This window comes from Salmo salar, chromosome 13 (genome assembly GCF_965601325.2).
Source record: "Salmo salar chromosome 13, fSalSal1, whole genome shotgun sequence".
NCBI classification, from domain to species: domain Eukaryota; kingdom Metazoa; phylum Chordata; class Actinopteri; order Salmoniformes; family Salmonidae; genus Salmo; species Salmo salar.
This window is the reverse complement of record NC_138303.1, coordinates 40,942,501-40,967,049: the sequence shown is the minus strand read 5'-3', so window position 1 is coordinate 40,967,049 and position 24,549 is coordinate 40,942,501. Positions and strand designations below refer to the sequence as shown.

At 45.2% G+C, this 24,549-nt stretch overlaps 1 protein-coding gene across 2 annotated transcripts in view; it reads right to left on the bottom strand.

Annotated features, from left to right (window-relative positions):
• acap3a (ArfGAP with coiled-coil, ankyrin repeat and PH domains 3a) overlaps window positions 1-24,549 on the bottom strand; it is an 81,445-nt gene that overhangs the window by 5,606 nt on the left and 51,290 nt on the right. Inside the window, exons 5-20 of one of the 2 annotated variants that reach the window (XM_014135588.2) lie at window positions 17,639-17,697; window positions 14,752-14,935; window positions 13,872-13,916; window positions 13,655-13,750; window positions 12,987-13,061; window positions 10,824-10,835; window positions 5,262-5,377; window positions 4,861-4,912; window positions 4,299-4,399; window positions 3,951-4,062; window positions 3,526-3,734; window positions 1,730-1,894; window positions 1,292-1,509; window positions 1,040-1,141; window positions 810-911; window positions 361-590 (exon numbers count right to left, since the gene is read on the bottom strand). In XM_014135588.2, coding sequence (XP_013991063.1) covers window positions 361-590; window positions 810-911; window positions 1,040-1,141; window positions 1,292-1,509; window positions 1,730-1,894; window positions 3,526-3,734; window positions 3,951-4,062; window positions 4,299-4,399; window positions 4,861-4,912; window positions 5,262-5,377; window positions 10,824-10,835; window positions 12,987-13,061; window positions 13,655-13,750; window positions 13,872-13,916; window positions 14,752-14,935; window positions 17,639-17,697 — 1,878 coding nt within the window. Of the gene's footprint in view, window positions 1-360; window positions 591-809; window positions 912-1,039; window positions 1,142-1,291; window positions 1,510-1,729; window positions 1,895-3,525; window positions 3,735-3,950; window positions 4,063-4,298; window positions 4,400-4,860; window positions 4,913-5,261; window positions 5,378-7,111; window positions 7,857-10,823; window positions 10,836-12,986; window positions 13,062-13,654; window positions 13,751-13,871; window positions 13,917-14,751; window positions 14,936-17,638; window positions 17,698-24,549 lie in introns of those variants that run through there. The other variant, NM_001173659.1, reaches the window with a different exon arrangement.

The following is a 24,549-nucleotide window of genomic DNA, read 5'->3' as shown; positions in this document are numbered from 1 at the left end:
TAAAGCGCATATAAAATGTGGCAGAATATTGTGGTCAGTAAAAAGCACAAGCTGACACACACCCAAAATAGTTCGTAGAGGTGCTGACTAACGGAAGGTAAACTGTATAAAAATAATTACAGAAAGTTGCACACTCTAAATATGCCCCCAATATGTTGTGCATATTTAGAATATTGTGATCATGCATAGACATGCTGTATGGATAGATGCATGCATTCATGTATGTTGCAATGCTGTCAGTCGAGGCTACTGAAGAAGAATATTTCAGCAAGATGCCTCCAGCGCTATTCATCGTGAATGACAAGGACTGCCTTTGCCAGTGTACTAAGAACAAGCCGGCCTGTTTTTACAATGGCTCACCCCAATCACAGCCTGTATGAGTGGGCTCTTGCCATCATCCTCGTCGTTGACGGAGTTGACGTCAGCCCCGTGGGCCAGTGCCTCGGCCATGACGGGCAGGTTGCGTGCCTGGGAGGCCTTGTAGAGCAGCGCCCCAGGGTGGAGCTCACGCCTATCTTCCGGGTCCGACTGGGTCTCAGGCTCCGGCTCCATCTCAGCCTCTCCGCTAGAGTCCTCTGACACCTCACGCTCTGCAGAGAGACAGAAGCAGCAGAGTTACAAAACAACAGAACAACAACTGTGACAACTAGGATTCAATGCAACTTTATTTATCCCCTCAAGGGCAATTAAGAATGATTGAGATCAACTGTCAGGTTTTCTGAAAATGGCATTTCAAAACGATGGCTGAACATATATGTTGCAATTTTTTCCCCCCCATTCCATCAGTTACCCGTATGTGTTTCTCTTACCCTCCTCTGTGACACTGTCCACCACTGAGCCGAACACCAGGATGTCTGTGCTGCCGTCTGTACTGCCGCCCAGGCCACTGTCACTGCTCAGACCTGCAGGGCCAATAGGAGCCAAGCCATGGGCACGTTAGTGTTGCTTCTAGTTATTTCACATTACTCACCACAAAGGATTCAAGTATCTCTGTAGTTTAGGGTGTAGTGTTTGTATATTAGACGGGTAGGTAACTTACTACGAGGCCCAGATCCTGTGTCGAAGTAAGAGAAGAGATTGTCCAGCTCATCTGGACAAAACAGTGACTCTCGTCGGAACTTCCTCTCTAGAGCTGAAGCCGCTGTTAAGCACAAGGAGAGAATGTGTAAATGTTAAATGTCTTATGTACTGGGTTGTCATTGTCAACAGATGGTTAAGCACGATTGGGAATATGAATACAAAGATAAATAAAGGTATCCTTTCTCTAGTGGCAAGAGAGCAATTAGAGTACCTGAGGAGAGGGTGGCAGGGGAGGCGCTACCCAGCTCCTGGCGATATTTTCGTCGGGTCTTGGGCACTGTGGTGGCACTGTTGTGTCTCCGGCACTTCTTCACACTCCACCGGCGCGCTGACTTTCGCCCGCCGTTCACCAGCACCTCGGTGGCCCCCAACTTCTTCAGGAACTTCTTCTCCACGTACTTAGATTTGATCCACGCCTCCTTCTCTTGCCTGCAGAAGATAGCATGGAATATTGATTGATCACAATGACCCTAGCATCTAACCATCAAATATACACAGTTGCTCAGAGGACATTCCCAGTCTCCACCAATAATCTGGGGGGAAATAATTGATCATCTAAATATTCAAAGGGGAATAAAAAAATCAAAATAAAAAAATCCAAAAAAAAAAATCAGGTAGAGGCATTTGAATAGGGTGTGGCAGTTCTTACCTGGAACTTGAGGGCCCTGGTTTCTTCAGGCCCTGCTCCTCACATGCTCCCTCATAGATGTGGTTGATGACACTGTTTCCCAGCTCGCACATTAACTTGAGTAATTCAGGTTCCCATGAGTCCAACGTTAGAGAGCGCACCTTGGAGCAGTGAACCCCCAAACTCCTGCAACAGAGACAGAGACACAACAAGTCTTAAATTTGAATTTGAATCCTGTATGTCTTCAAGTTCCGTGGCTAGAATTATTATTGGGTAAGAAGCATTTTAAGTTAGTGTTGCTAACAACATGACGCACTTTTTTCCCCTTGCTTTGCTTTATAACAACATTAAGAAGGCAGACGTAATAGCCTCCCCTAATAAGCAACACAGGAAGCTCCATGACAGTTGAAAAGCTGCAGTAGGGGTTTCAAATCACACGGGCGTTATCCCCTTGGAAACAGAGTAGCTGCCCTCAATGTCATGCAAATCCCTGCTCCACCAACAAAACCTTTTGGTATCCAGGCAACTGCTGCGCGGCATGCCAAAATAAAAACTGTGAGAGATAGTGTGTCTGTGTCCCTCCGCCACTCTAATGGGAAACCTCATGTGATCTCATCTCAACACTGTGAGAAGACAGGCTCTAAGAGAAACAGATCATGCATATTCAGCAGATGGTCCAGAGGAGGTGGTGATTACATAAGCATTGATAATTGCTGCATCTCTGCAGTAAACCGTAAATGGAGGAAAACTTTCCCCATCTAGCCTAATGCTTGATAAATACCCTAGCGGGGTACAGCTATGATGAATGCAGTTCTAGAGTCAACAGAGCTACAGTATTAATTAAGGACAGACAGGTATTAGACAGGAATCTTCAGCTTGCTTTGGAATGGTTAGTCAACAATTGCGTACTTTCACCATTAAAGGGATGCCATTATATTCAGAGTGTCTCAGTGCTATGGGGCTTATCGTCTAACTCCCATCCTGTCTACTCACTCAATGAGCTCTCCCAATCAAACACAGCGTGATCCCATAAGTAGAGTTAAGCAGCCTAGCCACAAGTAAACCCAGCGGGGGTGTGGCAGAATGTGCCCTATACTAGCAGTTGACAAGGAAAGGCTAAGGCACCCTTTTGGTCATTGGGACTCTTTCATATTCTCAGAGCCAAGAGACCAGCACATGGTGGAAACATGGACTGAAACAGTCACAAGTGACCCCTTAAATCACCCCTCGCCCTACGCTACAATCTGCTGCTACTACATTACATCCAATGATCTACAACCAAAAGTAGCTTAGGTCTAGAGTAGACCATACAACAGTATGCGTGGCCAGTGTAGTATGCCTTTATGTAGTTGCTCTCGGCAGGCCAAGCTAGCTATACAAAACTTATACTAGCTAATATATAGCTAACCTTTTTCGAGCTAATATATTTTGAATATAACTCATAAGACTGTAGCTTTTATTATGCTCTATATAAACTGAGGTGACTCAGATGTCTCCAGTCCACCCAGACACAGTGCCTGTGGATGCTGGAGCAGGATGCCCTGGCCTCCATACAAACTGACATTACCTGTGGATGCCGGAGCAGGATGCCCTGGCCTCCATACAAACTGACATTCCCTGTGGATGCCGGAGCAGGATGCCCTGGCCTCCATACAAACTGACATTACCTGTGGATGCCGGAGCAGGATGCCCTGGCCTCCATACAAACTGACATTCCCTGTGGATGCCGGAGCAGGATGCCCTGGCCTCCATACAAACTGACATTACCTGTGGATGCCGGAGCAGGATGCCCTGGCCTCCATACAAACTGACATTACCTGTGGATGCCGGAGCACTCGATGCAAAGCAGGATGCCCAGGTTGATGGAGGCCCAGCGCGGGTCAGCCTGGCCACAGTCACAGCAATACTCGTTGCCCGGGAGACACTGGATGCGGTGCAGAATACTCTCCCCCCTCATGCTTCGCTCCCGAGGCTCATTGGCCGAGTCGATACTGCTGACAGACGGTGAGGCGGTCCTGTCCAGACGCTAGTGGTGAGAAGAGACATGCGCACATGGTAAACAGAGCATAACAAAGAGAGGCATGGATCATTCTCTGAGGCATAAGACTCTTGATTTTAGATATCTCACAAATAACTATCACTTCATGCAAGCATATAAGCTTATAAATGACGTGTCGTGATGAAAAAGTGAAAAGAATATCATCGTTTATTTGACAGTTATGTTTTAGATAGATGGACTTACCTCGACATAATGGTAGTCTGGGCTCTCCCTGTATGCTGAGGCAATGCTGGCCTGCACTGCTTGGATCCAGGCTAGCCGAAGCTTCTCTGACTCCGCCTGGAGCATACAGCTCCTGTAGAATGGAAAGACAGCCCCATATTACAACACACAGTCTCTCAACAGTACAAAACTATAGCCCATTGGCCCTCTTAGAAGAAGAATGCTTTAGAAGAAATCTTAAATGGACAGTTTAAGATTTCACCTCAAGGGATTTAAATAAATTGAATGCATGTGTAAGACAAATCCATTGGAACAAAGGTGAATTGAGTTAGTTCATTCCTTAATATAAGGGCACTAAGAAGAACATACTTGGTGGGGGAGACAACCTCGAAGCAGAACCTCCTCTCGATGTCCTCACAGGGCTTGACAGAGCAAAGCCTGAGGTCCTCCACCACCACCGTCAGGGAATCCTATTGGTCAGTAACAGTGAAAAAGGCCCGGTCAGTCAATCAGTTCAATTATTCATCACACCAAGATTATGTCCAATGTGTCCTGGAGTAAAGTAAGACATGTCATTTGGATTCCCAAGTTGAGCACCTTTTCCCTTTTAAACCAATGTGCACATGGGTACACTGACGCTCACAGTCTATATCCCACTATGGATTAATGTGATGGTCTATGTAAGGGTGTAGGATGGGGTTAACACACACAGCCATCTATCGTAGTCTTTGGACAGGACTCTGAGGAGTACCCTGTAAACGGTCCTCTGCCCTAATGCAGTCAGTGTTAAATGAGGGGAGGGTTGCATTTCGCCAATGTAGATCACTGTGACTTTCAGAGCAGCTCTATACCCCATTAAAGTTGCACTTAACCCCACCCCCCACCCCCCGGGGACCTATAGAGATGATAGCTGGTGGTTATGTGGACTAGCCTTCAGCTTCTTCTGATAGACCAGCTGACTGTTCTGGATGGAAAACCACCGCCTGGAAAACAAGAAATGAATAACAGATGGATGTTAAATGGATATGTTTCTACAGGCAGTATATATTACAGATCTCCACTATTTCCTACTATGTGAACTCACTGGAAATGGGGGTCTCTCTCTAACCAAGGTAACTCAATGCTAGCAAGTACGGCCATTGGTTTCCTAGTGAATAGACTGTATTTCTTTAGTTCCCTATGGTACGTCTTGAAATCCTATACAATATCCACAAAACATACCATTGCCAAGGTAGAGATCAAATCAACAGGATTATTGTCATACAGCATATATAGATTTGAAGCCAGAGTGTGGCTGGTTTAGTGATGGCTACTCGTCAGTCATCTAGTTACCTGTTCCAGGTCTTGAAAGCATTGCTGGCCCTCTTGAACAGGTACCCCTCCATCACCACGCCATTGGGAGCGTCCACGTTGAACAACTCCACCTTGGAGTCGTCATAGGAGAAGTCCTGTCAGAGTTGAGAGACAAAAGGGGACCCCAAGTTAACCCTGTTGCCACTCAACATAGGACAAATTGAGGGTATTTCACTGGTCAGTGAGGGAATGCATTTGAGAGGGACAGTGACTGAAGCAATGGTTGTCAAACTCCTCCTCGGGGAACCCCAGCCGTTCCATGTATTTGATCTATTCCAGAGCTGGTACACCCGATTCAATTTGTCAACAATCCCTTATAAAAAGGGGAATCAGGTGATAGTTCAGGGCTACAACATTGTGAAAAGTCTGGGGGTCCAAAGGAGAGGTTTGAGAAGCACTAAAGTGGAGTGTCTTCTGTCCTTTGTTGAACTATGTCATCACATAAGATCAGGATGTGATATAAGCCCTCCATGAAAGATGCATAGATTGTGCAGCCATGTTAACACAATTCACATGTGTGCGCATGTGATGGGAAAAGTGTTCCGTGCATCCTCACAGAGCAATTCACTGTGCCCTTTAGGAACTCCCATCTGAGATGTTCACTGTGACGCAAATGGTTGTGTAAGCATCTTCTGGCTGAAGAGAATTACTACCCCCCCTACCCTTTTCACAGATTCTTCATTTACACCAACTACACAGTGAAAGGCAGCTACTTGAGGTTCAGTGTCCTAGTGCAGTCCGTCGGTTCAAGTCTCAGCTGAATCATGAATCATTGTGCCAAGTCAGACAGTAACTTGGGTTTAATTTAGATAGTAGTAGCTATGACGTGCATCATTCTTGAGATAAAGGCATGTCTCACAACACAGACCAACATGTACAAAACAGCGACCATGCCTTCAACAGAAATAAACATACATTTTAGTGCCTGTGTTTTGTTGGGCCCATTAACCACATTATACCACAGTGGTAAAGCTTCCTCTGCCAACACAATTGTCTCATTAGTGAATAGAGTCTTGATGAAAGAGGTCTCAGAGAAGGAATATGGTGGTCCTTTGTGAGACGAATGTTAAGAAAGAATCTAAGTATTAGATTAGAATCATTTGATGTCCTGAAACTTTGCCTGTGACACCCACCCACGGACAGGTGAATAGGTACAGAACGTTGATCTAGCTTCAGTTTGGGTTCTTTTTCATGACAAATACACAAACAACATATTGAACACAATCTTCCCATCGTGGTCAAGTACCATCTGAATAATGAGTTCTCTAATGAAAAGCATTACACGGTGAAGGTTTTGACGACTCTGTCCATTCTGTCATTTCTCTCTTTTAGGATGATTCAGAATAGCTCCATAGCTGACCTAGATAAACGAACGCCAGCGACGGTGCACACAGTCAGATCCCATCAGACACTGTGATCAGTTGAGTTTCATAACAGGGTATTAGCAGCACTGAGCAGGGCAGCACACCATTAACTACTAGTCACTCCGTGTTTGTATAATACAACTACTTCTTAAAATCGCTCATTTTGACATGCACAAATATGCATTGTACAATTTGTTGTTACAGTCTGATCTTACAATGTGTTGCTGTTTACCATAAATTAGCCTATTTCTAATATGCTGTTCAATACTCCATCAAGTCATGACACAAATGAAAAACAATCATTTTTTTATGACACACAAAAATATCCATATTCAAATGATGGGTCTCCTCTCTTCACAAAAGGTAAACTCTCCATAAAGCAACATAATGCAAATGCAATCAAAACAATACAGAGTAGAAGTGAAATAAATGATTAACAGACTACAAAATAAAAGCTCAACCCACCAGAGTGTGGTCCAACCTTCCAAATATCTTCATTTTCAAACGTTTCAAATTATCCAGCATTGGACATGTAAATAGGCAAACAAAAATATAAAAGAAAATATAGGAACTCTAATCAAATGCTCAGTGAATAGGCATCTCTGTCGAGTTGCAAACGAAACGTCCGTTAAGTCCTCTGATCGCTGAACACTGAACAAATCTGCGACTGTTAGTACCGCATCGTGAATAATTACCCTATACAGACATGTGCGCGCTCCACAATAGCACCTGCCTGCTGCCGTCACTGTGTGGGTCTTTGGATTAGATCTTATTATCATACAGCTGCCAGTTTATTCGCGGAACGTCGAACTTCAAAATCAGAGTTGCCTTCAGTCGCTCTAGACCCAAAGACGTGCAGTTTGTTAAAGTGACACCAGAATCCACGCTGCGCTGTTTGGACACTTTTACGACTCCTCAACACTCGGACCCCGTGCGTGTTCTGCAGCGCGCAATAAATGGAGCCCGGCCCAAGTCCCTATGATTCCATCTGGCAACCAGCCCAGTTAATCAAGCAATCACCACTGAGAAGCTATGAGACTTTGCCATCGACCCGAACAAAAAGTAAACTAACTAAATGCAAGCCACTACAGAAAACATGCCAGTAGCAGCACATTTACCATATAGTGTAGTCTACACAAATATGCACTTATCAATTAGTCCAGTAGCCTTCAAGAATGTTTATCCTTACCATAAACATAATGCCATTAGAGTAACCCAACACATGTTATGAAAAAGGGAAGCAAATATTTCCTGTATGGAGGCTAACCGAACAATAAAGGCCATTCATTATTCATGATCTGGCATCATGCAGAGGGGAAATGACTGGCGGTAAATAATTCAACAAGAATAGAAACGAGCATCTTGTTAGCAATGTAGTCAGGTGGGCCACCGTGTTAAAAAACCAAGAGACAGCAAATGGTTCACAATAAAGGCTACTTTAACTTAATTTGATTTATTTATTTACTGTTAGAGCTTTGTTGTGTCCCCTAACTTAGCACCCTAAACTTAGGTTAAATGAGCTGATCCTTGTCTGGATGCTAGCAGCAGCGGAGCTGTGCCAGATGAGGGGGATTGGGAGCTGTGGAATGTGATAGGACATCGAAGGGGCAACAGCAGCCTGTGAGATAGTCAGACATAGAGTTGTGTATCATGGCTCTGGTCAGACATATTACACCAATTAGTAGGCGTAGATAACTCAAAATGAATCTATTTACTGGTGCAATCCCATTTGTGCTTTATTTGATAAGTCAATTATTGAAAGGAGACTAGAATGGATGTTGGATGATGTTGCAATCCATGCTGGTGAAAACCGTTCATTCCAGCAGCCATGTTCCGCAGAGGTCAGAGGTCATAGACTACTGAGTACAGAGCTGTAAGAAGTTATAGGACAAACTAAGGACATATTTATGTAACTTTGAGAAGGAACCCCTCAACACTCTCCAATATCAAAGGCCTGGGTCTCCATCGGTCAGAGCAAAGCAATGTGGGTGTCCGACTCTCCACAGGCTTTCCTCTGGACCGACAACAAGGCCCACTATTGATGTACTCTGCCATTACCCCCTCCCTTGGATATTGGATAGAGAGAGACTCTGCTTGACTGAAATGCGAGTGTTTAAGATATTAAGATCTCATTCTCATCACGAGCATCTTAGGATCCCTTGGTTAAGTATGTGCTAAGTTCCCTTGGAAAACCCCTCTCTGATATTGTTCCAAATACGACTTAAGGGGAGAGAATTTCAGGACTATCAAGGGGTGGCAGTTTGCGGCTGAATGGGTAATAAAATTTGCCCTTTAGCCTCCTGAGTGTGTTCTTGCCCTAAGCCATTTGAGACGGTTTACACAGAAATAAGTTGCCACTTTTTACAACGGTTATTTATTCATGTCTATGTACTCATTCACCTCAGCAGTATATATGCCATTCGACGGTCCAGTCTCAACAGCAATCACAGCAGTGTGTGTGGCCTACATCATGCAGCTGATAAAAAATATACATAGATACTACAAGATGGAGATTTTGATCAGGATCAGCCGAAGCTCATGTCAAATGAGGCAAGAACACACTAAAGTCAACTACACTAAACTAAACAGACTAGGGAGGAACGTCCTGATATCTCACCCACCTGGTAAAGGGAAAGGGGGATACCTAGTCAGTTGTACAACTGAATGCATTCAACTGAAATGTGTCTTCCGCATTTAACCCAACCCCTCTGAGACACGTATGCCCCCTCACTCTTTGCCACATGGGCCCTGGCCAGGACAGGACAGTTGGTGGCACTGATAAGCCAGTCTGTCTGCAGTCACATACTACACCACTATTGTCTGCAGCCAGCAAGGATCCTCTTGTCCCCTAATACCCGAGGTGTCATCTACCACTGACTAACCTGGCACCTTGCCTTACCAGCCCTAGCCTCAGTCCCACCCACAACACAACAGCCTGTCTGACCTAATCCGGAGCCCCACCTGGTTTATTTAGCGCTCTCTTCGCTGTTGCCACGAGAAACAGTTACCATGGAACCGAGCCCATCTTGAGTTTGTGGACACTGTACAACACTGGTGAAAAATAACTCCCACATTCTCATTCCCCGAACCACGACCTTCACAGACAAATTAGCCGATTAAGTCTTTGAAATCACAATCCTGCAATATACTGCTAATGCTTGTAATAGCCTAAAATATAAAAGATATTGTATCGAAACCTCAGGACTCCTGAAATCTGAATATTAAAGTACTGAAACGTTTTTTTTTATGATCAAAATGTATTTTTTTTATCAGCCTAGTTCATTATCAAGCTGTGTGCTAGAGGAACAGTAGCCTAGAATGTTGTGGTGGTACTGTATTAGTGTTGAGCTGGAGAGATCAAACTTGGCCGAGGACAGAATTCCTCTATTAAACCCACAGTTAGAAATGAATAAGACCTCTCAGGGGGTTGACATTTACAGGCTTTCTCTGCTCTGTTTACCAGAGACCTCTGGTCACACTTGGTGGCAGCACTTTATACTCATCTCTCTGCTGGTAATGTCAGGGGTGCCCCATTGCCCCATGTACCTTTACACAAGGGTTATTGCTCATGTCCAGATGTGATGAGAAGAACCATCAAATCCCTGTGATATTTAACCAGCTCAGAGCGGAGTATGACTTTAGGGAGGGGTGGGGAAGGGAACACAAAATGGTGCCCGTTGTAATAAGGCCACTACTGATTTGTCAAATGCCGTAGATGAGCTAGAAGGTGATGCTTGAAGTGGTGTGATAACAAACACATTTCCCAATAGTATGAAATTAAGAACAAATATCCGTCAAAAAGTCCATCAATAAGATTCAACCTTTCTTTGCCTCAGGGAATCTACAAAACATCCAGACAATCATTCAGCAGAACACGACTGAACAGAAGAGAAGAAATGAGAACAGAGCCATCCACTTCAGAACAAACGACTGACTGTATATGCTTTACTGTCCTATGCTATGCCTATAGCAGTCAGAGCTGAGGATCTGATTGTGTCATATAAATGATTCACAGAGTACTGTTGTATGCCTCTGCAGCCCCACACACTAGTGCTTAAGATAACTTCAAAGGGGTTGGCTAATGTTCTCCAGAGGCACTTCTGAGCTGTGCTGTACGTCTGCATCAGTCTCTCACAAGAAGCAGACAACAAGCATGTGAAGTATAAAATGTACTCACCTGCATCAGAGTCTGGTAGAGCAGATCGCAGCATGGTTAGAGAGAGAGCGAGAGAGAGAGAGAGAGAGGGGCAGCATTATAACATGCAAGAGGACATAGCAGACCAATTGGGGGGTGATAATACAATGATCTCAACTGCTTCATTGTACCTCAGATTATAATTCTATTTATTGGCCTTCCAGCATCTCATAATCTGACTCTAGAAGACAGTGTCCCTGATATTTGAGCTCCTCTTTAAAATGACCAGCCCTATAAAAACACAGCCTACATTTTATTTGTGACCAGATGCTGACATTATTCTCACTGGCAAACATGCTCACAAACTACCACTTTCCAATGGAGTGTGTTAGTTTGATGCTTGCATCAAGAAAAAAAACTGGTTTTCAGGCATAAACAGATAAAAAACTGCTAGGCCCTTATCCAATCTGCCACCTCCTATTTCTCTGTCTGTGTCCAGACTACAGGCAGTGGCCTGGTGATAAATAGGGTGTCCAGGGTTGCCTGTCTAGCTGCCTGCATGACTGTCTGCATGGCTGTCTCCCTGGCTGTCTGCAGGCGGATGGACAGATGGCCACTGATCCTTCCTGAGGTAAGTATGTATTGTTCCTGGGGCTCAGTACCCTGAGACTGGAGACTGCAGTGTCTCATTCATATGGAGATCGTGAGGACCTCAGGAAGTCCCACTCAACAAGCCAGGGATTATTCATTCACAACCAGAACAGGACTAGACTGGTCCCAGATCTGTTTGTGGTTGCCTTGCCAACTCACGGTAATTGTCGTAGAAGTTGGGAGGATAGCACAATTTTTTTCCCTTCTAATTTCAACTCGCCCCAAATGTATCTGTCTGTTTTCTGCCAGTTTCACAGCAAACTGACAGCCCGCAGACGGATACATTTGGGTCAGTAAATATAGCATGGCACAGTGGACCTGCATCTGAGACTTAAATTATCCATTAAAGCACTAAAACAACATCAGAGGCACTATGGCTACGTCTACGTCTACGCCCTAACTGTGTGTTTAAAAAAAAAAGTGGGTTCTCTCCGTTCTGTACTCCTAGGCTGCGTTTACACAGGCAGCCCCATTTCGGATATTTTTCTCCACTAATGGGTGTTTTGACCAATCACATCAAATCTTTTCACATCTGATCTTTTTCGGAGCTGAACGGATTGGTCAGAAGACCAATTCGTGGGAAAAAAAATATCCGAATTGGGCCGCCTGTGTAAACGTGTACGGAATGGAGAGAACCCACATTTCAAATGTCAGCACAAAAAAAAAACACAGTTCGAGCCACAAATCTCAATGATTAGCTAGCCTAGCATACACCAAAATTGCTGAACATTCTTATTTACAGTGGACAACACTGGGATTAGCCTCTTAAAAACACTTAATTCCACTTGATTTAACGGTTAAACCAACGACTGGCCTTTCTGAGGCAGACTAATCAAACGCTGACCAGTCTCCTCCCTAATCCCCCAGTCATAACAGTAGCCAGGTGGTGAACTCAGGATTGGAGGGAGCTCTCATGTGTTTCCTAAACCACAGCCAAACTCCCAGCCTAGTCCCAACACAGACATGGCCAACTCACAGAAGACTATCCTAACCCTGGTCCCCAGCAACTCTTCCATCATTATCAAGCACTGAGTGGAGCACGGCGCATAACAGAAGGGCATCAAACACCTGCAAACCATGTGTTTGATGTATTTGATCAAATCGTATTGGTCACATACACGTGTTTAGCAGATGTTATTGCGGGTGTAGCAAATTGCTTGTGTTTCTAGCTCCGACAGTGCAGTAATATCTAACAAGTAATATCTAACAATTTCACAACAATACACACAATACACATAAATCTAAGTAAAGGAATGGAATTAAGAACATATAAATATATGGACGAGCAACGTCAGAGCAGCATAGACTAAGATACAGTAGAATAGAATTCAGCATATACATTCTTTATTCATTTACACGAGCCCGTTCTCCCCAATTTAAAGTGCCACCAACTTCCTGTGTTATCAAGCCATAGATGCGCGGTGCATGGCAACGAAAGAGAAGTCATGGCTATGGCACATACAATATGCAACCAGGCTAGCAAACTCAAGATTCCCCAGACCCGGGCAACTTCCAGAGGAGAAACAGAAAGAGTGAAATAGCTGCTTGCTTTACCCTCTGCTGTATGGTGGCGTGCTTGTGTTCCATATCCCTCTTCTCCATTGCCGAGTCAATCACCAACTGATCCAACTGGAAACAAGATTTACAAAACACACATGACGTTGATCACATAGCTGAGATTTGTGGGTGGAGAAGAGGTTAAGCCAAGGAATGTCCATGGAAGCGCCTCATTTTAAGCATAGGTAATTCCAACGTGAAAGAATAGCCGTCAGACAGAGTGGAGCTCAGAAACGGACTGCAACACTTTGAACTAGCAGCGTCCAAACACGGGGATGTGCGAGAGGTCAATGTTTTGTCATGAAGCGCCTGATCAAGTCTGTCTCACTCTTCTGCATACTGGACATGTGAGAGGATACCATGCTGCTGAAGTCTTTGGCTAACAGTATATCTGCTACATCTACCACCCAGCACATTCAGGGATTTTCAACAGAGAATGTCCCTGGTTTCACACAGTCAAATCAGAAGGCTAATGCACTGTTATGTTAACAGACAGCGCAACAGCGGACAGAGCATCGGTGACGCAACTCTGCCTGGGTCGATATTTTCAATCGGAACCAATCCAATACCAATCAGGAACCAGGGTTTAGGGCCTGACGGAGCAGCAAAGCGGTAGGCTGGCCGTGGCTCTGGATGAGGCCGGTGAGGGTGATAGTGATGCTCACCTCAGCAGCCAGCTTCTTCATGTAGGGGTCAATCTCATCCAGCAGGTTGTAGCCCTGCTGAAAGAGGGAGTACTGGGCATGCATGAAGGACAGCATCTGCAGGGGAAACAGAGACAGACAGAGGAATACAAGCAATCTATTATTGGTATGTTTTTAACAACAGCAAAACACTGAGCTGTACTCCATGTTGTTGGGACTGATCGCTAAGGGCACTTACAGCATCTAGGATCTCAAACTTCTTCTTGGCTTGAAGGACGTTAATCTGCAGGATGGGAGAGAAGTGGGTAACAGTGAGTAGTAATATGGTATGTTACAACACCACCAGAATCAGCCTGATCTGATACTACTGTGCTGTGCATTGAAACATCTCCCTCTTGTGGACAATAGTTACATTTCACTGATGTCAGAACAGTGACCAACCGTTTACGACACTAGAGAGCTGTGCTGCATGTCTCGCAGCTTTCATGTATGTTATGAACAAAATAACATAACATCAACATGATACTGTAATGACCTTTACATGAACCAATTATGGACACATTGTTGACATTTAAGAAGAAAAAACATTCATTCAGCTCATTGGCTATCTTAATGAATGATGCAAACCTAAATTAGATCTTGCGCTACATTTGAGAGGTCACTAGAGTACATCTCCAGACACAACCGTGACCTTCTCTGCCTTCAGCCAATTAAAACCAAACAGGGTCACACACACACACACACACACACTGCAAAATTAGAGCAGAGAGGACGTTAGTGCCGGGAGACATACTACAGACAGAGGGAGCCACAGAGATCACACCACATCAGTTCTCTTTTTCTAAAGATAGATGTAGTAGCTGTCTGGAGACTGAGTGGAGAGGAGACAACATGTGTGCATGCAGAGCTAAAACCATGCTGAACCACAATATGCGACTACAATTTCCTAACTGAGTACAATGCCATAGCTACTGTACCAGCATCTTTAAGGGCCTGCCATTGAATTCACTAATCCAATTGGTATTTTATTCTATTCTAGACCTACAGAATTCAAAGGCATCTAATCTGTCTAAATTCCTGTTGTCATATATCCCTGGTTACGGTTCTCTATTGCTGACCTGAAGTACGTAGTCGAGGGCCAGGTGTCGGAAGCACTTCCTGGTGATGCTGAGTGTTCCAGTGGCCTCCTCCACCTCGTGAGGTTTGTTCCTGGGGGCCTGGGCGTTCTTCACCTGGGCTATCTCCAAGTCCTCACGCACACGGTCAAAGTGCTTCTTGGTCTCCTTGAATTTACGGACATCCCTGAGAATGAGAAATTGGGGACACTGAGATTGGGTCCTAGAAACAACAGATACTTCATGTGATTTCTATAGTTGTACCTGAGCAGATAACAGGAGTAAAGGTGTCTGCTTGCTTTCCAGTCGAAACAGTTCAGAAGAGTTTGCGCATATATTGTTACAACATTTTTGGGATGCTTTTGTTCGTTTTGGACTTCGGGAAGGATTTTCGGGCACACAAAATGTTTCTCGAGTCTACGCCCCTTCGTCCATGATTGGTCAATTGTAGGGATTCTTCAATAGTTTTTGTTGTCATTCAATGAGACACGTCTCGTTTTCATGCACATTTTGTCTTTGAGATACAGTGAGGGAAAAAAGGATTTCATCCCCTGCTGATTTTGTATGTTTGCCCACTGACAAAGAAATGATCAGTCTATAATTTTAATGGTAGGTTTATTTGAACAGTGAGAGACAGAATAACAACAAAATAATCCAGACAAACGCATGTCAAAAATGTTATAAATTGATTTGCATTTTAATGAGGGAAATAAGTATTTGACCCCCTTTCAATCAGAAAGATTTCTGGCTCCCAGGTGTCTTTTATACAGGTAACGAGCAGCACACTCTTAAAGGGAGTACTCCTAATATCAGCTTGTTACCTGTATAAAAGACACCTGTCCACAGAAGCAATCAATCAATCAGATTCCAAACTCTCCACCATGGCCAAGACCAAAGAGCTCTCCAAGGATGTCAGGGACAAGATTGTAGACCTACACAAGGCTGGAATGGGCTTCAAGACCATCACCAAGCAGCTTGGTGAGAAGGTGACAACAGTTGGTGTGATTATTCGCAAATGGAAGAAACACAAAAAAACTGTCAATCTCCTTCGGCCTGGGGCTCCATGCAAGATCTCACCTCGTGGAGTTGCATTGATCATGAGAATGGTGAGGAATCAGCCCAGAACTACACGGGAGGATCTTGTCAATGATCTCAAGGCAGCTGGGACCATAGTCACCAAGAAAACTATTGGTAACGCACTACGCCGTGAAGGACTGAAATCCTGCAGCGCCCGCAAGGTCCCCCTGCTCAAGAAAGCACATATACATTCCCGTCTGAAGTTTGCCAATGAACATCTGAATGATTCAGAGGACAACTGGGTGAAAGTGTTGTGGTCAGATGAGACCAAAATTGAACTCTTTGGCATCAACTCAACTCGCCGTGTTTGGAGGAGGAGGAATGCTGCCTATGACCCCAAGAACACCATCCCCACCGTCAAACATGGAGGTGGAAACATTATGCTTTGGGGGTGTTTTTCTGCTAAGGGGGCAGGACAACTTCACCGCATCAAAGGGACGATGGACGGGGCCATGTACCGTCAAATCTTGGGTGAGAACCTCCTTCCCTCAGCCAGGGCATTGAAAATGGGTCGTGGATGGGTATTCCAGCATGACAATGACCCAAAACACACGGCCAAGGCAACAAAGGAGTGGCTCAAGAAGAAGCACATTAAGATCCTGGAGTGGCCTAGCCAGTCTCCAGACCTTAATCCCATAGAAATTCTGTGGAGGGAGCTGAAGGTTCGAGTTGCCAAACATCAGCCTCGAAACCTTAATGACTTGGAGAAGATCTGCAAAGAGGAGTGGGACAAAATCCCTCCAAGAGATGTGTGCAAACCTGGTGGCCAACTACAAGAAACGTCTGACCTCTGTGATTGCCAACAAGGGTTTTGCCACCAAGTACTAAGTCATGTTTTGCAGAGGGGTCAAATACTTATTTCCCTCATTAAAATGCAAATCAATTTATAACATTTTTGACATGCGTTTTTATGGATTTTTGTTGTTGTTATTCTGTCTCTCACTGTTCAAATAAACCTACCATTAAAATTATAGACTGATCATTTCTTTGTCAGTGGGCAAACGTACAAAATCAGCAGGGGATCAAATACTTTTTTTCCGTATACTGCACCAAATATCTTAGATGTAAAATTAAGACTAAGACCTTCTTGGCACAAACTTCAAAATTAATGGCAGATTTCTTGAGTTAGCTTAGATGAATTTTGACTATTTTGAGGAAGTGGATACTGGCTACGGTATCTCAAAAGTGACAAAAAGTACTATTACCGCTTTTTTCTAGTTTTTCAAGCAAATGTATTTTAAGGGAGTATGCGAACACACTCGTTGGCTAACCGCCAGCCGAACTGAAGCATGCTGATGCCTTCTACATGGTTGAAAATGACAATACTGTATAATATTATAATTGACAGATTCACTAAGGACTGGTATGTTGAATACATGGTTGAAAATGACAATACTGTTTGTGGTTGGAGGATTCATTAAGAAGAATTCAGTTTGATTGATAAATGTTCCTTATTCTCCCACCCAGATCACCCCAGTTCACCTTCCTATTGGTAGTGGGTAATAAATCCCTGAACTGTGGTTTCAGACTGCTGTCAGACTAGGGGTTTTCCCAGGAGGTTGTAGTTAAGACAAGAACAAGGGCAGGGTCATGACCCCTGACCTTTCCCAGGTAAAAGGCCCTGAGCCTCAGGATAGTTGTCTGCTTCCCGTTCTCTGATGAGCACTAACATCAAAAATCAGTAAAGTTTCATTCCCCTCAGGTAGGTCCCAGTCCACACAACGAGAGGCGGTGTGGGGGGGATCGTCTCAAGCTACCTAGCTATACCGGGGAGACAGTATGTGACAATGGAAGGAAGTTGTCTGAAACTTACTCTTTCACAAAGGTGTGTAACTGCTGCTTCACAGATCTCTGGGCTTGATCGAACAGAATCTGAAACACAAAATGAGTTTCCATTAACATGTGTTGATCAGGAGTGTGGAGTGAGATGTTCTGAGCTGGTGTGTAACTTATTTTGTGCCCACAATCGTAGATACTGAGAGGTTTCTGATTTTGCAGGGCTGTTGATGGTCCTTTAGTAAAATACGATCTCAACCAACAGGGGGCGATAAAGGACTGCCTTTATAACACTTGAATTCTCATTTGATTCAAAGCAAAATCGGAAATACAATAACACAAAATTGAGATCACCCTGTCCCATGCATACAAATACTGTGAGATGAATAACATTCATGTGCACACAAACACACAGACATGAGCACACACACACACACACACTACACCACAACTCATCTCCTTCATTCAAAATCCCCCCCTTTCCTCTCTTCTTCTGAGGACATTCACATTGATTGCTTCTGCCACGCTGCGGCTGCAGTAAAATAGGTCACTGGGGCAGAGAGGGAGGGAGGAAGGGAGCAAGAGAGGGAGTGAGGAAGAGCGGGGAGGAGGCTTTTGGTATAAATTTGACGGCACTGCAGATACAGAATCTATACCAGAGCTACAGAACAGTACATGGTGAAAAGACATGCAATCAAACAATTTGTTTTTCTCTGGTTTTGTCCATAAAACAATTGAATTTGATGTCGGTGTTTAGTAATTAGCAGGGTTAGGTCAGAAGTAGGGTGGATGGTGGCCCATCCTCTCTCTGACTGAGGGACAGAGTGATTGGTAGCTGGGACCCTTCCTGTGTTCGGATTAGAAGGCAGATTTTGGAGGATTTTTGGGAGACCATGTAAAGTGGTTCGACCAAAGCAAAGGCTCTCTTTTTGGATATGTTTCAACCCCCCAGGGTTCCAAAACCTGTTGCCGTCATGCTGAACCATGGTAGGATAGCTTTGGGCGTTTTTCATGACACAGTCTATCACTCATGTTAAAATCACGAGGCAATGTGGCCATGATCGGGTGCATATTTAAATAACTCTCTCTTTTATTAGTGTATACTACATCATCATCACAACTCAAGAGAAACCACATACAGTACTATAGCTATGGTGCATTCATTGAACAGAGCGTTGACTGATTTTATTACGTGGAAAAGAACATGACTGGGTATCAACATACAATTACAATGACGCCACAAGATGACCTTGTTAAGACTTCTAAGACTGCATACGTCGGCACGGCAAACCTGACACCACCATGAGACAAACCGGCTCACTTAAAAACATGTCATTTTGTTCAATTAAGACCAGAAGTTGTAACCACAACGCTACAAAGTGTGTACAGGTGTAATTAACAAGGTATAAGCTGTGTATTTTCACGGTTAGTTGTATTGCTCTATAAACTTCACTGGGTCCAAATAAGGCAATTCATGAGAGAGAGAGAGAGAGAGAGAGAGAGAGAGAGAGAGAGAGAGAGAGAGAGAGAGAGAGAGAGAGAGAGAGAGAGAGAGAGAGAGAGAGGAGAGAGAGAGAGAGAGAGAGAGAGAGAGAGAGAGAGAGAGAGAGAGAGAGAGAGAGAGCAACAGAACAGTCCTTCCTTTTGGAAGCGTAGTGTTTCTCCCACCATAACAGGACCCAGCGCCCCTCTTGATTAACAACAAGAGTCTGCCTCATTCAACCAGCCATAAATATGCTAATCCGAAGGTTACACCTCACTGTGTCCAGTAAATATACTGCCTTTGATGCTTCTGGCCTTTCTTAAGGTTTGTGGGTTCGCTCTCAAATGAAGCGCCGTGTTAGGAGGCGGACGCCGACCACCCTTTGTCACTGTAAATCAGCAGAGCTTGGCAAAGCAGAGGGAAAACACTAAACAGCAATGTCTTTCGCTCTCTTTCTCTCGGTCTCTTCGCCTCTCGCTGTGTGTGGTGGATTGATTTGCTTTGTCTGATCCAAGTTAATAAGTCACAAAACAGCAAGTGATAATTGAAATTTTGTGTGACATTTCAGACACACGGACAAGCAAAATGCAATCAACAGGGCCTGGCAACAAACACCACTGTGTAAGTAAGGTGGGCTTGTCAGATTGGACACTCTGATGGGGCGTACGTCTGACATGTTGGTGTATAGTTGGGGAAGGTTTGAGGTGGATAACGTATTCTACAGAGTTTTAAATAGAGAGGTTTGTGGTTAACATCCCTACAGGTTGCTCTGTGTGTGTGTGTGTGTGTGTGTGTGTGTGTGTGTGTGTGTGTGTGTGTGTGTGTGTGTGTGTGTGTGTGCGTGCGTGCGTGCATGTGTGTGTTATGGAGACAGAAAAGTGCCGAGGGGTTTCCAAGCCCATCCCAGCCCGGCTCGGCGGTTTGTGGTTTGTGCAGCCTGTGACATTCCTGAGCTGCTTTGTGGTGACAGCAGCCTGTGTGTGGAGGCAGAGCGGCTGGAGATACATTGCCTTAATTAAGCCAAGATGCCACAGGTGCTCCCTGTTTGCGGAAAGAGAGAGAGAGAGACTGCCTGCTGGTTCACTGATCCATCTCCAAAGACAGAAACAGGGGGATGTGGATCGTTTCTACGGACTACAAGAACAGGGAAATGTGAAACACACATCCTCTATGTCCTGAGAGTAGACCTCTAGAATGAGGGTGGGATCACAACTGCACTTACATAGGCACTTACATAGGCATGCTGGGACAGGGGGATATTTGATGCAATCAAAAGATTAGATAGCACCAATCCACTCAGCACCAAGCAATCCGATCCCTACTGTACTTATAGTAGATGGCTTTATCTATTTTGTAGTGAAATGCTGTATAGATGTGGTAAAGAGGTCAATGGAACTCAACCAAAACGATGGAAATTCCATGGAAACGTGTGGGGGAATGATGCCGTGGGGAAAAGATCCTGAATCTCCTCATTGCCCCCCAGCAAAATTAGCTTACATTTAGGCTGTTGTTTACATGTGTATTTCACACTATGTTGAGGCAAAAATCAGAGTATAATGCTGTATGGGTGTCAACCTCAACACATGTTCATGTCATCATCACCAATCAACTGCGTTACAGTTAAAAAAGACTTTGACGACCGCCACAGATTTCTCCATGCTAGCTATGCTACCAGTTTATACAAACGGGAGTTAGCATTTAGCAGTCAATTCTTCTAAACCTGATAAAGGACAACTTCTAAATGTTATCCAGTGAAAATAGCCAAATATATCTAAATCTGACTTTAGTAACCACATTGTGGGCCTCTTATTAAACATCAATCATGACTGATTTGACAAATATCCACTTGGTTAGATCAGATTTGTTGAATGTGCGCCTTTCCGGCGTCCTTCTTCTATCCCCCACGGTCTGCAGTCCATTGACCTCTTCACCACATCTATAGGCTAACCTTAGCACTAACTCTCTGCATGGAAAGGTTGCTGGAATGCTCTTGGTGGAATGCTAGATACCCACTCTGTCCTCTCATCAGTTAGCATGGCCAAGAAACCAGAACTTGGCATCCCACTTCAGAATTCTACTAATGTAGAGAATCCAGTCTAATCCAATCCCACTCCCCTGGACCAGTATCCAGAGAATGCCTACTGGCTGATCCTAACTTAAACATGATGGGAATCCTGCATGCCACTTCAGAATTTGACTAACGTAGAGAATCCAATATAAATGTAGCAGAACACCATTCCCCTGCCCTGGAACAGTATCCAGAGAATCCTGACTGGCTGATCCTAACTGGGAACGTGATGGGGATTGGAATGGGAATCCTGCCCATCACATCCTCATGCTTTGTCTACAGCTTCCAGCTCCAAAGCTCTGGATGGTCACGTTGCTGTACCCCCTGGTGATAATCCAGGGATTGTGTGTAAATAAATAGTGTTCAGTAACTGTTTTATTACATTAAGACTTGGCAATAAGCCCCCACATCCCCCAGTCTCTCCCCCAGTCTCTCCCATAGTCTCTCCCCCAGTCTCTCCCCTAGTCTCTCCCCCAGTCTATCCCCTAGTCTCTCCCCTAGTCTCTCCCCCAGTCTCTCCCCCAGTCTCTCCCCTAGTCTCTCCCCCAGTCTCTCCCCCAGTCTCTCCCCCAGTCTCTCCCCCAGTCTCTCCCCCAGTCTATCCCCTAGTCTCTCCCCTAGTCTCTCCCCCAGTCTCTCCCCTAGTCTCTCCCCCAGTCTCTCCCCTAGTCTCTCCCCCAGTCTCTCCCCCAGTCTCTCCCCCAGTCTCTCCCCTAGTCTCTCCCCTAGTCTCTCCCCCAGTCTCTCCCCCAGTCTCTCCCCTAGTCTCTCCCCTAGTCTCTCCCCCAGTCTCTCCCCTAGTCTCTCCCCCAGTCTCTCCCCTAGTCTCTCCCCCAGTCTCTCCCCTAGTCTCTCCCCTAGTCTCTCCCCCAGTCTCTCCCCTAGTCTCTCCCCTAGTCTCTCCCCCAGTCTCTCCCCCAGTCTCTCCCCTAGTCTCTCCCCCAGTCTCTCCCCCAGTCTCTCCCCTAGTCTCTCCCCCAGTCTCTCCCCCAGTCTCTCCCCCAGTCTCTCCCCTAGTCTCTCCCCCAGTCTCTCCCCTAGTCTCTCCCCCAGTCTCTCCCCTAGTCTCTCCCCCAGTCTCTCCCCTAGTCTCTCCCCTAGTCTCTCCCCCAGTCTCTCCCCTAGTCTCTCCCCTAGTCTCTCCCCCAGTCTCTCCCCTAGTCTCTCCCCCAGTCTCTCCCCTAGTCTCTCCCCCAGTCTCTCCCCTAGTCTCTCCCCTAGTCTCTCCCCCAGTCTCTCCCCTAGTCTCTCCCCCAGTCTCTCCCCTAGTCTCTCCCCCAGTCTCTCCCCTAGTCTCTCCCCCAGTCTCTCCCCCAGTCTCTCCCCTAGTCTCTCCCTCAGTCTCTCCCCTAGTCTCTCCCCCAGTCTCTCCCCTAGTCTCTCCCTTTCCTCACCCACATCGCTACCATTACCTCATTTCTAAAATAATGGATGTTAAGAGAGACAAAAGTACATCAATAATTCATCAAAAACTCAAATGTACTTTCACGCTTGAATGAAACAGTGACTATTTAACAATTGGCCCAGTTTTCCTTGATGATTTGTTGTTCTAGAAGACAGAGAAATATATTGTGAACCCCCTAGAGAAGAACAAACAGGCCTAGTTTCTGTGCTTAGAAGGGAGCTATACTTGGCTTGCTTGTGTCTTACTTCCAAGCAAACATAGCTTGTTTGTTCTGTTGTGGTGGTTGGCCTGGCCTGGCATAGTAACTGAATTAGCAGGAAGTGGAGAGAGAAGAGTGCCAGGGCGATCCCTTTAGACATGTGTGCCTCCTTCAAGTGTATGTGTCTGTCTACCCACATGCATATGACTGTGAATATGGGTTATGAATATGGGTTATGAGGGCACAAGGGGTTGGCTGTGACCGGGGCAGTTGGCACTCAATGGTCCCACTTGTATGGGTCTTTTAGTAGTCTGGAGGGGTGCCCACAGTGGCAGCTGCCATGCCCTTCCACACACACACACACACACACACACACACACACACACACACACACACACACACACACACACACACACACACACACACACACACACACACACACACACACACACACACACACACACACACACTTCATAGGGGATTGAGGGGCATGTCATAAGCTACAGATGTACCCCTCATCATTTCTTATTCATTAATCTCTTGCAACACTGCTGAATGGACACATGGAGGCTCAAGGCAACTTCAAAATGCTGCCCCTTTGTCGATAAGAAACCAAAGATGTAGCTTAAAGATGAAAACCTACAGTAGTTCAACAATGATGCTTCAGATGATATAAACTGCATAGCCCTTATCGTCAGATCAGAAAGGGGACATGGCTACTTTGACTGGTGATCTGTGTAAAGATCATTATGTTAAAGGTGCCATATGCAGAAATGTCCCGGGTGCTAAAATTCTAATAATTCGCCTAACTTCAGTTTATGTGACAAAACAAGGCAAAGAATCGTTGTACCATCTAAACCGCTGTGAAATATATATTGTATTTTCAGCTGTTTGAACCTGGTGTACAAAACCGAAAGTAAAAGACTCATAAACTAAAACTTAAGAACAGGAAGAATAGAAATAGAGCACATATACTGACCAAGAATATAAACGCAATACGCAGCAATTTTTACAATTTTACTGAGCTACAGTTCATATAAGGAAATCAGTCAACTGAAATAAATAAATTAGGCTCTAATCTATGGATTTCACATGACTGGGAAGGGGCGCGGGCAGGGGCGCAGCCATGGGTGGGTCTGGGAGGGCATAGGCCCACCCACTTGGGAGCCAGGCCCAGCCAATCAGAATTAGTTTTTTCCACAAAAGGGCTTTATTACAGATAGAAATACTGCTCAGTTTCATCAGCTGTCCGGGTGGCTGGTCTCAGACGATCACACAGGTGAAGAAGCCGGACGTGGAGGTCCTGAGCTGGCGTGGTTACACGTGGTCTGTGGTTGTGAGGCCAGTTGGACGTACTGCCAAATTCTCTAAAACGATGTTGGAGGTGGGTTATGGTAAGAGAAATTAACATTCAATTCTCTGGCAACAGCTCTGTTGGACATTCCTGGAACCTAAAAGGGTTCTACGTTGAACCAAAAAGGGTTCTCCTATGGGGACAGCCAAAGAACCCTTTTGGAACCCTTTTTTCTAGGAGTGCAGTAATGCTAATGTAAAGCAAGCTGGCTTTCATGTGGACTAGAGGGAGCAGAGAGGGGAGATAGAGAGGGGAGGAGAGGGAGAGCAGGGAGTGGAGAGTGAGGGAGCAGAGCATGGTGAGGAGAAGAGACTACGAGTGGATGTAGGGAGGGGAGACAGAGGGAGAAGGGTGCTTCCAGCTGGGTGTTCATCAGACTGTCCAACACTCTCTCTCAGGTGAAGGGCAGCACCCCCCAGTCTCTACTAGACAGACCGTA